Raw genomic sequence first — 13,453 nt, 5'->3', positions numbered from 1 at the left:
GTGATGGGATGGTCTGTGAAGCACCTGTTTACCTATGTAACAAACCTGCACATCCTGCCCACATACTCTGGAAATTAAAATAAAAGCTGAAAAAGGAACATCTGGAGTTGTTTCGTGGAGATCATGCTTGATCTGAGAGCTGAATATTAAACATGGGAGCAAGTAGTTTTGAGAATTAAAGAGCAGTTATATGTAAAAGAAAATAATCACGGATTCCAAATAAATGCTACTGGTGTTGTTCAGATTAGCTCTTGGAAGGACTAGTTTTACTTGTTTTCATGTTACATGAAATTGAATTATAAGTCTCTGAATATAATGGAAATGCTTTCCTAGAATTGATTCTGACTTCTTCCCACCATGAATGCATTCAATTCTCTCTCTTTCTCTCTCTCTCTCTTGCTCACACACACACACACACGCGTGTGTGTGTGATACTATAGGAGGGCATCCCTTGACCTGCTTGTTATTAACTCAAGCTTGAAGGAAAACGGAAGACTGAAATTTCTTCTGTGAAAATTCTATGAAATAAGTAATAAGAATCACTAATATTCAGGGAGTAGAGACCAAGAAGTTTTTGATTTATTTTTATACAACTTATTTTCATGCCAACATTTTTTTAAAAGCAGATGGATTAAATAGGATTCACGATAGGGAATAAAATTTATCAATCTTTCATTCCTCAAGAGAATTGGCTCATACTGTTGCCCAACTGCTGATGCTATATTTGTCTCATTAAAAATGGTTTATTTATAACTGCATGTATCGCTATACCAGCATGAGTAGGTGCATGCACATGAGAAGATTGGAAAATTAAGCTTGTGAGTATGTGTTCTTCTAGGTTCCTCTGAGATGCAGATAGAGAAATGATTAGACAGAATCTAAGGAGAATATGGTAACTGAATATTTAATTCAGCATAAGGAGTTACTCTGAGCAGAAATTCTTAAAGAAAAATAATAACCCAATTGTCAGGATTTGACCTAGGATACCAGTTTCTCTTGGCCTCGTAAGCATTTTCAGCTTTTTTTTTTTTTTTTTTTTTTTTTTTTTTTTTTTTTTTTTTTTTTTTTTTTTTTTTGTCTTTTCTTGTTTTGGGTGCATCTTTCAGATTTTCGACTAAAGCAGGTATATGGTCTGACCCTGACTCAGGAAAACATATAAAGATAATGCCAAAATGGAAACAAAGAAAGCTTAAATATCAAGATAGTTAGCATGTTTCTTAGATTAGTTCCTCACATTTTCTAATTCCCCATAATCCCTTCTCCATTCTGATACACTCTGGGCGATAGAATAAATGAATTTGCAACCATATTACATTTTATGCATTTTTATGTAAAGTAGATCCAGTAAACATAACAGATTAAATTAATTCCTACTAGGATGCACTGAATAGTCATTTTACATTTAAGATCCAAAGGAAGAATTTTCAGCTCTGTTAAAAACGTTAGGAATGTTTCATAGAGGAGGTGATTCTTGAGCTGAAAGTTGAATGATAAATTGGTATTTGTCAGGTGGTAAGGACATGAAAATCTAAAGAAAATATTATAGAGTAAAGTCTAAGAAAAGTGTACAACTCAAAAATCGTCTTTAAAATTCTAAGATACGATTTTGTTAAGAGTGAAAATAAGTATTTTAGCAATGTTAAGATAAAGTAAAAACAATTATATGCTAAGCATTTAGTCACTGAATGTAGACTGAGTTTAAATGAACAGTAGTTATCCAGTTTTATTCCACAAAAATACGATTTTTTTCCACATGCAATTGCACAAATATCTCTTTATAGGAATCCCCAATCTACTGAGCTACGTTGTCTACATGATTAATGAAGCCACATTAAATCAAAATACTTGAAGATCATGTCCAAATCAGGTATTTTACTACTCCCTGAACTACAGTGAGTTCCCCAACCAGCTACAGTCATTCGAAAATGAAGTTATCTACTCTGTGACAGCAGAAGCAGAAAGACATGCTGGTCTTGAGTGTATTGGAAAGGTAGAGATAGAGATAGATAAAGATGGTAGATAGAAATGGATACAGATGGAGATATGAGAGAGAGAGAGAGCATGAAAAGGAGAGAAAGAAAGAGAACTTAGAGCCAGACCACCAGAAGTAATAAAGTGACTCTCATAAAATGAACATTTTTCCCAATCTCAACAACCACATGAGTCACTATTCATCTTCACCTTCTTGGAAGAATGAGTGATTAAGTAGAATTAAGAGTAGTTTACCTTCCCAAATTTTTCAGCGGAAGCATTTCCTACTTTATGGATCAGAAGGAACTGGGGATAAAAGGGAGAAACTCTCTGCCAACAGCAATGTGAAGAGTGAGTTTAATTCAAAGAAACTTTAAATCTGAGATATGTATTTTTCATCCACGTTTGAACTTCCTAGCTGTAAATAAAATGTAAAACAGAGAATATCAGGAGGAGATTACTGCTTATAGTATAACATAATGTGTTTAAGCATGAATATTTTGTTAGTAGTGTAAAAACAAATATATTTTAAATGCTTATATTACAAGGCTTTAATGAAAAGACAATAATCAAGCAAATACAGAACATAGGAAAACTTCCTAGAAGTGGAGGAGAGATGTCCTTCCTGCTGGGATAGGGAATGAGGAAGAGGAGTTGAGAGTTTGTATAATTGTAACTAACATTTTATGATGAAGAGAGGAGTTATAATAGACAATTTGAAGAGAGAGGTGAAGTTTAAGAGTAGAAATTCTAGGCCGGACGCGTTGGCTCACGCCTGTAATCCTAGCACTTTGGAAGGCCGGTGAGGGCAGATCACGAGGTCAGGAGATCGAGACCATCCTGGCTAACACAGTGAAACCCCGTCTGTACTAAAAATACAAAAAAAAATTAGCCAGGCATCATGGCGGGCACCTGCAGTCCCAGCTACTCGGGAGACTGAGGCAGGAGAATGGCATGAACCTAGGAGGCAGAGCTTGTAGTGAGCCAAGATTCGGCTACTGCACTCCAGCCTGGGCGACAGAGCAAGACTGTCTCCAAAAAAAAAAAAAAAAAAAAAAAAAAAAAAAAAAAAAAAAAAAAAAAGAGTAGAAATTCTGGAACTTAGCCAGAGAATCCAGAGCTGCATAAATTGTAGTGGCAACCTTTTGAGAAATGTAGTTTTCTCTTTATCATTGAGCTTCTCTGTCAGAAAAGCTGAATGTACTGATTGAAATGTAAGATTTTTCAGGCACAGAGGGAGCATGGTTATTGTGTCAGGTATCAAAGGAGTAACTAATGTGTTTTACCATGAACAAAAAGTAAAAGAATGTGAATCATTAAGATGAAGTACTGGCTCTGAATAAAAGAAAGAAAGAAAGAAAAAGACATGACAATATGCTGGATAGAAAAATGAGAGATTTGTCAGGATATGAAATTGTAAGTAACATGTATATATGAGTAATGTCTAATACATAATTTTCCAAGGTAAAGTGCAAGTTTATGTTGCAGTTCTGTGAAGCTAATGTGAAACATGAATGAAAGCTTTTGTTCATGGGGGAGACATGGCTATTGTCCTCATATTAACGCATAAAGCAAAGTTAGTATACTAGTGTATCCACCAAGACATAAAACAAGATCCAGACACAAAATATTTGTCTCTCTTACCTTTTTGTACCCTAATTATAAAATGTGATGTGCTTTTTTATTTCTTTACTTTTTTAATTATGAAAATTTAGATGTATATGATTTTAAAACTGGGGATCTCATTCCTCAAGTTAAATTCTACACACTGTCAGAAAAAAAAAAAAAATTCTAAGGAATTTGTTGGGTGACATATCAACACAGATACAAGGGGACAAAAATATTAAAATAAATGAAATATATAGAAAAACAATGATTTAGAAACTACATTGAGCAGTGGATTTCTCTGGGAGAAATATAGGATAGGCTGTTTTTAGGCATTGATCAGCAGAAGGTAACTTATCTGGATGGTATTATGCAGAGGAGATTTTGCCTGATTGAATAAGCAACAATGAAAAAGTAACAGAATAATGGCTTCACATCAAAGACCTTCATAAGGGTATGGAGAGTTGATCGTGAGAATTAATGACAGATAGATACATGGTTAGAAAGATTGGTCTATTCCTTAGTAAGCAAGGATAAGTGTTGAAATTAAAAAGCAAATCAAAACAAACAGACAAAAAAAACCTTTGTCTTTATGTTTCTTAAGAGACTAAGGGAGTTAGATGGCATTTTGGGCTCACTTATAATTCTGACTCCATGATGCCTTTGAAAAATATTTGGTACAGCCTACTGAAGGAAAAAAATCTATTGTCACCCAATATGAGTAAAAATAAATCTTCACTGTGGGTAATTTAGAGCTCTCCTGTCTTTTGGAAAATGGTCCTTTAATAGAACTCTGCCTAAAATATTTATTTATATTTTATATAATATATATTTGTATAAACATAAATTGGATCCACAGATGTTTACCTCTTGGTGGAATTAATAGCACACAAGGTAGCTAAGAGGTTAGATTGAAGGTTCCTATAGTGAAACACATAAAGCATTTCTAGTGTTTGAATCTTTTCCATGTAAGAGATTCTTTGATATTAGGATGGAAGAAATGCCCATCAAAGTCGACATCAGCTTTCTCTTAGTTATTAAGCAAACTTTGGAAAAAAGCTCCTTCATGTGGTTCTGTATTTTGCACAACGTGGTCACAAGCCACACTGGGGCTCTACCACAGCTAATAGAAAATATCACAGATAGTGATCAGCAAGTATGAAAAACTGGAGATGATGCAAATGACAGTTTTCCTGGAGAACAAAGCTGTTTCATCTCACACTGGAAAAAGAAAAGTATCTATGTATACCTATACATATTGTCTTGCCTTTACTTAAAATGGATTTGATGGGAAAAATTTGTCAAAAGTTGTTTCTCTCTCTCTCTCTCTATCTCTGTGTGTGTGTGTGTGTGTGAGAGAGAGAGAGAGTGCGTGTGTGTGATGGGATGCTAATGGGATAGTTGTATTTAGGGAGGTAAGATTGTGTAGGAAGAACATAAAGAGCCAGGCAAAGAAAAATTAGATCAGTCCAAAAGGTCCAGAAGTGGTTTCCATTCATGCACTCGGGAATATCAGAGAGCTAAACTGATGGGAAAGCTGTTTACCAATGATTATACAATCATCTCAGTCCTAGATTACCCAGCAATCACCTAAACACATGCTTAAGGCATTAGAAGGGGCAGGGGTTTAATTAATTGAATTAATTTTCTAATACACAGATATTATTGGAGGAAACCACGTAATGTGCATAAATGCATAACTCACGCCTTTTCAAAAGGGAATCAAAAAAGAGAACAATATCAGAAAAAAACAAATTTTCCATTCAAATTTTGTACCCAGTTCAGAGCAACTTCACTCTCTTCTTCTGCAAGGTTAGATGCCCATCTTGTCATAAATACATTTTACCCTACCCGTTAAACCAAAGAACAATTAGACTTTATATAAGACATACAAGTATTGCAATAAGAAATAAATATCCATGCTGCTTTCATTTTTGTGATGACTGTGTACACAAAGCTTTATAATCGGCTCTCATTTGGGTGGAACACAGTGAAGACTGACATGAGTGCAGCCTGGAGAGATCCTCTTCCAATTGTTCCACTTGGATTAGCTGCATTTGCTGCCATCTTGTTTGCCTTGGGATTGACTTTAGGAAAAAACATAGCTGGTGGGATGTTGTTTTTTATCCAGATGAAAATAATTCTCAGAAACAAAACTTCTATTGAATCACGGATTGAGGAGAAGGCTAAAGATCGAATTCAATATTATCAACTAGATGAAGTCTTTGTTTTTCCTTATGGTATAGGAAGTAGATGGAGGAGCTTTAAACAGGTATTTATGTGGTCAGGGGTCCCTGAAGAAGATGGACTTGAGTGGCCAGTAAGAGAAGGCTGTCACCAGTACAGCTTAACAATAGAACAGTTGAAACAAAAAGCAGATAAGAGAGTCAGAACTAATAGATTATAGTGATGCCTGCTGTCCATCGAATAAATGAATCAAAACCTTCTTCACAAGCCCTGCACTGAAGGGCCTCAAATAGAGCTACGAAAAGGGAAGTTCATTTTAGCCACAAGAGGTTTACGATATTGGTTATATGGAGACAAAATTCTTGATGACAAGAAGGTGTTTCAAGGATAAGGGGATGGTTCCCTAGAAAATGTATGGAAAAGTATGCCTGTGATACTAAAACAGATCAAAATTCAGAGGACGAGAAGAAAAATAGATAGCTGCTGTTAAAATGAAATTATCCTTTAAGTCTGCTTTATTACTTGAAAATTGTACATGTTGCTAAAGAATTATACAATGAGCCTACTCTGGTTAAGATGTTCTTTTCCTCAAAGGTGCCCTAGTGCAATGATTAAATATTTTTAATACCATATTGAAATGGAGAAGCCATTCTGCACAAGCCTTTGAATTCCTGCCCCTCTTTACCACCTCTTCTTCCCCTCAAAAGAAAACATTTCACCCAAGTAAGTTAATGCCATTTTCTCTAGGATTTTTTTAATGCACACTCTGGACATCACCTGCAGATACATTTCCCTCCTTGCCAGGAGCATCTGCATGTGGTACTTCTCTTTTCCCTCAGTTGATATTTCTTATATGATATTCTAGATATTATAGAACTCAATTTGTCAAATTCAATATAAGCTCAAGGTTTGTTACCTGTTTTAATAGTGCACATTTTGTCAGATCAAATAAAGAGCAATGGATGTTCTGTATATAAAAGGAAATATATAAAATTGTTTATTCTTTTAACAAATAACATCATAAATTAAATTCCATTGAACAAATACATTTATCTTTACAATGTTTTCTAGAACATTTGAAATATTTGTGTTTGTTTGTTTGATGCTTTCAGATTTATTTTACTAAATAATTTGTAATCACCTTATATATTTTAAAAGATTACTTATTGATATATTAATATGACAAAACGTTTCAAGATAAATAAAATGTATTATGATTTAAGCTATTATTCTCTTTGAGGCTATTATTCTATCAAATACAATTTTGTAAGTACATTTCCAGCTCTAAAAGTTGATAAGATTTTACTCATATATCAAGTTTCAGTCATTTCCATCTGACTTGTTTACCATTTGACATATAATCAATTTTATTTTGTATTTGTTTATCTCTAAACGTATTGCAAAACCAAACTGATATTTTTCAACTGATAAATACACAGAAATACAGACATAACACTATTGTGAGGAAGTCTTTGTCTGTTGAATAGTGTGTGTATTGTATGCTTTTGTGTTGAAATAGAGACAAAATGGGACAGAGAAAGATTACGAGAGAGAGGCTCTTAGGAGGTATTCCTGGATCTATTTAACCAGTACAGGAGTATGCTTGACAAAATGCCCTTAAAGCCATATTTAATTTCTGAATATATACATTTCTATAAATCTAGGCAAGAACAGAGAGCAGAAGAGAGAAAACAAAAAAGCTAACTAAACCAGAAGGCTTTCTAAAGCAGCTGTAAGTCAACAGGCTTAAGCTCAATGGCACAGTCTTTATGTCTTCAGTGCTGACGCTGATTGGGATCCCTGGCTTGGAGTCTGTGCAGTTCTGGATTGGAATTCCTTTCTGCGCCATGTACATCATGGCTGTGTTTGGGAACTCCCTGCTCTTGGTCATCATCAAAGCTGAGCGCAGCCTTCATGAGCCCATGTATGTCTTCCTGGCAATGCTTGGAGCAACAGACATTGCTCTCAGTACCTGCATCCTACCCAAAATGCTAGGAATATTCTGGTTTCATCCGCCACAAATACACTTCGATGCCTGTCTCTTGCAGATGTGGTTCATCCACTCATTTCAGCCTATTGAGTCGGGTATTTTGCTGGCCATGGCCCTGGACCGTTATGTGGCAATCTGTGATCCTCTGAGACATGCAGTCATTTTTACCCACCAATTTCTCACTCAGATCGGGGTTGGGGTGACACTCAGAGCAGCCTTGTCTGCAGCTCCATGTGTCATTCTCCTTAAATGTCGGCTGAAATTCTACAGGACCACTGTGGTCTTACATTCATATTGTGAGCACATGGCCATCGTGAAGCAGCTGGCAGCAGATGACGTTCGAATCGATAAGATCTATGGCCTGTTTGTGGCTTTCAGTATACTTGGACTTGATGTAATCTTCATCACACTCTCCTACATTCGAATATTTATAACTGTTTTCAATCTGCCTCAAAAGGAAGCGAGGTTCAAGGCCTTTAACACCTGTATTGCCCACATTTGTGTCTTCCTTGAGTTTTATTTCCTGGGTTTCTTTTCCTTCTTTACACACAGGTTTGGGTTCCATATTCCATCCTATATTCATATTCTTCTGTTCAACATTTACCTACTTGTCCCACCTTTGCTCAGTCCTATTGTTTATGGAGTAAAGACCAAACAAATTCGAGATGGAGTGTCCAAGATCTTCTACTCTAAAATCCTTCCTGATTTCTCATTTATCTCATTTTAAATAACAAAAAGTCACTTTGAAGCAGCCTCTATCTTGATGAGAATCTGTGCTTTCTCAAGTTCATTGTGTGCTGAAATAGCTTTACTTTTGCATTTGAAACAGTAAGACTTTGACTCCTACTTAAACAATTTCACTTGTTTTGGTTACAAAATTGATTGAAGCACACAGAGCTAATAACATTTAATCAATAGATGACATGAAGGCACAAATTATAAAGATCTTTTTTATAATTTAATTAACTCTCAATAACAGATATTTTTAAAAAGCAACACTGACTGTTAATATTTTAATCTCTGTTTAAAAAATTTATTACATTGTCACCACTGCATAAAAAATTTAGTCTAATTATTATAATTCTAATAAATATGAACTAAACCATTTATACTATTTTTATGATCACACTAATCTATACTAATCACTATATTAATATGCTGATGTATAAAGTTGCAGGTTTGCATTTAAGACAGTAAGCCTTGGATTTTTAGTTAAATGGATTCAGTAGTTATTAATGCTACTGAATCAGTACTCAGTCAATAGACGTCATAAAAAAACAGAAATCATGAAGATTGTTTGTAGTCCAATTACTCAATGTATTTCTTCAATTATTCAGTGTAAAAATTGTCTTTAAAATATCTCAATGAATCTTAAAATAAGCTTAAATTATCTTAATAATACCTCAATGAATCTTAAATTTAAGTGTTATTCTCTTAAAATATTAAGTGCACGAAGTTAAAAATATTAAGTGCATGAAGTTCTTTAACACCAGAATAAACGTAGTGTCAAAGCTGATAATTCTAATAACAATGAACCAACTCTTCTCCTAGAATTTTGATTGTCATTATCGTCATCATTACCACTCGAGTCTATTTTGTGTCTTATGATAATGTGCACACTACAAGGTACCAAATGTTTAAATATGCATTGGAATGCATTATTACTGACTTTATATTTAGGACTGATTGTGATTTCCATAAATCTGAGTACATATATAGTACAAATTATTCCCACTGACTCTACACCTAGTTTGTTCTATTGTTAGCATTGTACATTAGGATGGCATATTTTTTACAATTAATAAACTAATATTCATATGTTATAATTAACTAAAGTCTACAGTGTTTTTCATATTTTCTTAATTTTTATCTAATTTCCCTTTTCCCCAAGGTTTTATTCAGGATGCCTCATTACATTTAGTTGTCATGTCTGCTCAGGCTTCTTTTGGCTGTGAAAATTTTTGAGACTTTCCTTAATTCTGATGGCCTTGATATTATTCAGGTATTTTGTATTATGCCCTCTTACTGGAATTTATCTGATGTCATTCTTAGAATTAGAGTTTGCTTATGTGATTTTGGAAGTAAGAGTTAAAGTGCCATTTGGATCACATTATATCAATGGTATCTATCATCAACATAATTTATCACGGTGTGTGTTGACATTGATTACTTGGCAGAAATAATGTTTTGAGGTTTCTCCATTTTAAACTTATTTTAAAACATTCCCATACTGTACTCTTTAAAGTAACCATATGCAATCCACATTTAAGGAGTGCAGTTATATATTTCTTATTTATAAAGATGGGAATAGCTACATAATTTAATAAATAACTTAGAATTCTTCTACATGGGAGATTTTATTTTCTTTTGATTAATTTATTCAATTATTTATTTATATCAGTATGGATTTAGGGATACTTATACTATACTTTGGATTATAATCCAATGTTGTTTTGTTACTTATTATCAAGTTATTTCAGTTTGGTCATTGATATATTTTACATTTGGCTTCTGTTCCTCTTTAGCCTACTCCTTATTGTGTGTGCAGGTGTGTATGTTTGTGTGTGTGTGTGTGTATATATATATGTGTGTATATGTATATACACATATGTGTATATATGTGTGTATATGTGTATATATTTGTGTGTATATGTGTATTTATAATATATATGTATGTATGTGAGTGTTTTAGCCCCTCTTATATGGAACTAAAAGATGCTCCAAGATCATCTTAGGTATTTCCTCTGTCAGTATGAGAATTGTTTCTCCAAAAACTTTTATTTATTTATTGGTGAATCATAATAGGAACCAGTATTTGAGTCCCAGGTATACTTGTTCCGACTTAAATGTCTGTCTTTCAGGTTCTCTCAGCAGGCACAGCAAGGAATTGTATATGGGTATGCTAACTCAGGTATATACACATATGTATAAATATTCTAAATATTCTTTTATGTAACCATTTGGACCTAAATTAAGCTAATCTTGGATTCCTACTAATGTGTGCAACTTTGTTTTATTCCTACATAGATTTTTCTAGCCTCTTCTCCTTGCTTATCTATAAATTCTCACTCCAATAGTGGACAGCCTGGCTTCAACTGTCTATCATGCATTTACTGCATTGGTAATTTCTAGAACACACATAAAGCAGTATCAGAATTGATGATGTTTGCTTTGTGGGAAATAACTTTATCAAGTAAGTACAGTGTTTACACACTGTTCCTTTTGCCCTTGTTTTTACACACCACTCATTTCCCAAGTTACTTATGTCAGTAGCTTTTCTCACAACCCCCCTCAGTGAGATTGTTTCACGTATCTATTATACAGTTAGATGATTTTGTTACCATATGCATTCTTTCTATAACTCCCCTATCTTCTGATTATTTTTAATTTGCATATAATAAGGTTAACTCTATGCTGTAAACTTCTTTTGTGTGTGTGTGTGTTTTACAAATGCATAATGCCATGGTCAGTATCACACGGTATACTTCATGATGTGTGGACAAAGATAGTTGTGTTTCTTCCTTCCAAATCTGTATACCCTTTTATTTCCTTTCCTTTTGTTATTGCACTAGCTGGGAACCACAGTACGATGTTGATCAGGAGTGGTGAGAGGGAGAAATATTGCCTTGTTTCAGATCTTAGGGGAAAAGCATTTAGTATTTCATCCTTTAGTGTAAAGTTAACTATAAGGTTGTTCTGTAGGTTTTTTTTTTACAAAGTGGAAGATTTGTTTGTTTGTTTCATAAATGGGTGCCAGATTTTGCAAATTCTATTGCTCCATTAATTGATATGATCACCTATTGATGTGATGAATGACATTAATTGATTTTCAAATATTAAACTTGTCCTAAACACTTGAAATAAATTCCATGGACATAATACAATATTGTTTTATAAATTGTAGGATTTGATTGCTTAACAATTTGTTAGGGCTTTGTGCATCTACATTCGTGAGACTCATTTGTCTAAGTTTTCATTCTCTTAATGTTTTTCATTTGGCTTTGGTACTAGGATAATGCTGGCCTCATAGAATGAATTAAGAAATATTCCCTATGCTTCTATTTTCTGGAAGAGATTAGAGGAACTGATATCATTTCTTTAAATGTTTTCTAGAATTTGCCAGTGAAATCTATTGTTTTTTGTTTTAGAAATTTATTTTATTTTATTTATTTTTGAGACGGAGTCTCACTCTGTTGCCCAGGCTGGAGTGCAGTGGCATAATCTCGGCTCACTGCAAGCACCACCTCCCGGGTTCACGCTGTTCTTCTGCTTCAGCCTCCTGAGTAGTTGGGACTACAGGTACCCGCCACCATGCCTGGCTAATTTTTTGTGTTTTTAGTAGAGACGGAGTTCCACTGTGTTAGCCAGGATGGTCTTGATCTCCTGACCTCATAATCCACCCACCTCAGCCTCCCAAAGTGCTGGGATTACAGGCGTGAGCCACCGTACCCGGCCAGAAATTTATTATTTTTGATTCATTTTTAATAGATGTCAACCAATTCATGGGACTAATTCTTTCTAGATTTTGGCAGTTCATGTTTTTATGGAATTTGTTCATATAATTTGTTGTCAAAATTATAGGCATAGGATTGGTGAGAGCACTTCTTTATTTTTTTTTTAAGTCCACATATGAGTCATGATGACCCCCTCTTTTATTTCTGGTATTAGTAATTTGTTTTCACTATCATTTTCTTGTTTGCTTGGCTACAGGTTTATCAATTTTATTGATTATTCTAGAAACCATATTTTAGTTTTATTAATTTCTGAATTTTTTCCTGTATTCAATTTATTTGATACATTTTAAAGTTTTTAATGTTTTCTCTTTTATTTTAGATTTAAATTGTTCTTTATTCTCCTAATGTAGAGGCTTAGATTATTAATTATAGATATTTATGTTCTTCTAATACATGCAGTTGTGGATATAAATTTTCCTATAACACTGCATCTCACAGATTTTGATGTTTTATCTTCATTTATATTTAGCTCAAGATATAGAGTTTTTAAAATATTTAACTTTAGACTTTTTAATCTTATTATTACATGGCAGTATATTGTTTAATCTCCAAATATTTGGGAATTTTCTAACTTTCTGCTTAAAAAGTAGTTTTTTATGTAGTTTAATGTAGTTGTGGCATGAGAACTCACTTTGTATTGTTTCTATTGTTTTTCATTTGTCAAGATGTGTTTTATGGCCCAGAATCAGTCTTATCTTTGTGAATGTTCCATGTGAGTTTGAAAGAATGTTTATTATGTTGTTGAGCAAGGCATTCTATAAATGTCAATCAGATCAAATAGACTGATTATGCTTTTAAAGTTACCTATACCTTTTCTGATACCCTGCCTGTATGATCAATTACTGAAAAAGGAGAGTTCAAGTTTCAATAGTGGATATGTCCATGTTGCTCATATATTTTTATTCTCTATCGCTAAGTTCATACACATTTATGATTGTGATGTCTTTCTGGAAAGTTCATCTTTTGTCATAATGTGATACCCACTTTATTTCTGCATTGTCTGAAATTAATATATTTGCTCCAACTTCTTTTGGCTAGTTAGCACTGTATATATTTTAATATGTTTACTTTAATCCTTTATGTGTTTTTATATTTAACTTGAGTGTCTTATCATATGCAGGTTTATCTTAGTTTTTTTTTCTTTCCAAAATCTTTATATTTTATTTTATTATTTATTTTTTTTATT

General features: G+C 33.6%; 1 protein-coding gene and 1 pseudogene across 1 annotated transcript; both read left to right on the top strand.

The window, feature by feature from the left end:
- Positions 1-5,707: 5,707 nt before the first annotated feature.
- On the top strand, positions 5,708-6,243 carry LOC108522845 (palmitoyltransferase ZDHHC6 pseudogene; annotated as a pseudogene).
- Positions 6,244-6,721: 478 nt separating this feature from the next.
- LOC108522840 (olfactory receptor 52A5-like) lies at positions 6,722-8,480 on the top strand. The gene is made up of 2 exons (XM_017863289.1): positions 6,722-6,732; positions 7,508-8,480. The coding sequence occupies exons 1-2, from the start codon at positions 6,722-6,724 to the stop codon at positions 8,478-8,480; spliced, it is 984 nt and encodes a 327-aa protein (XP_017718778.1).
- The last annotated feature ends 4,973 nt before the right edge of the window (positions 8,481-13,453 follow it).

Source organism: Rhinopithecus bieti, unplaced genomic scaffold (assembly GCF_001698545.2).
Source record: "Rhinopithecus bieti isolate Rb0 unplaced genomic scaffold, ASM169854v2 scaffold_70299, whole genome shotgun sequence".
NCBI classification, from domain to species: Eukaryota; Metazoa; Chordata; class Mammalia; order Primates; family Cercopithecidae; genus Rhinopithecus; species Rhinopithecus bieti.
The sequence above is the reverse complement of the archived record's forward strand: the minus strand, read 5'-3'. Positions and strand labels throughout refer to the sequence as shown.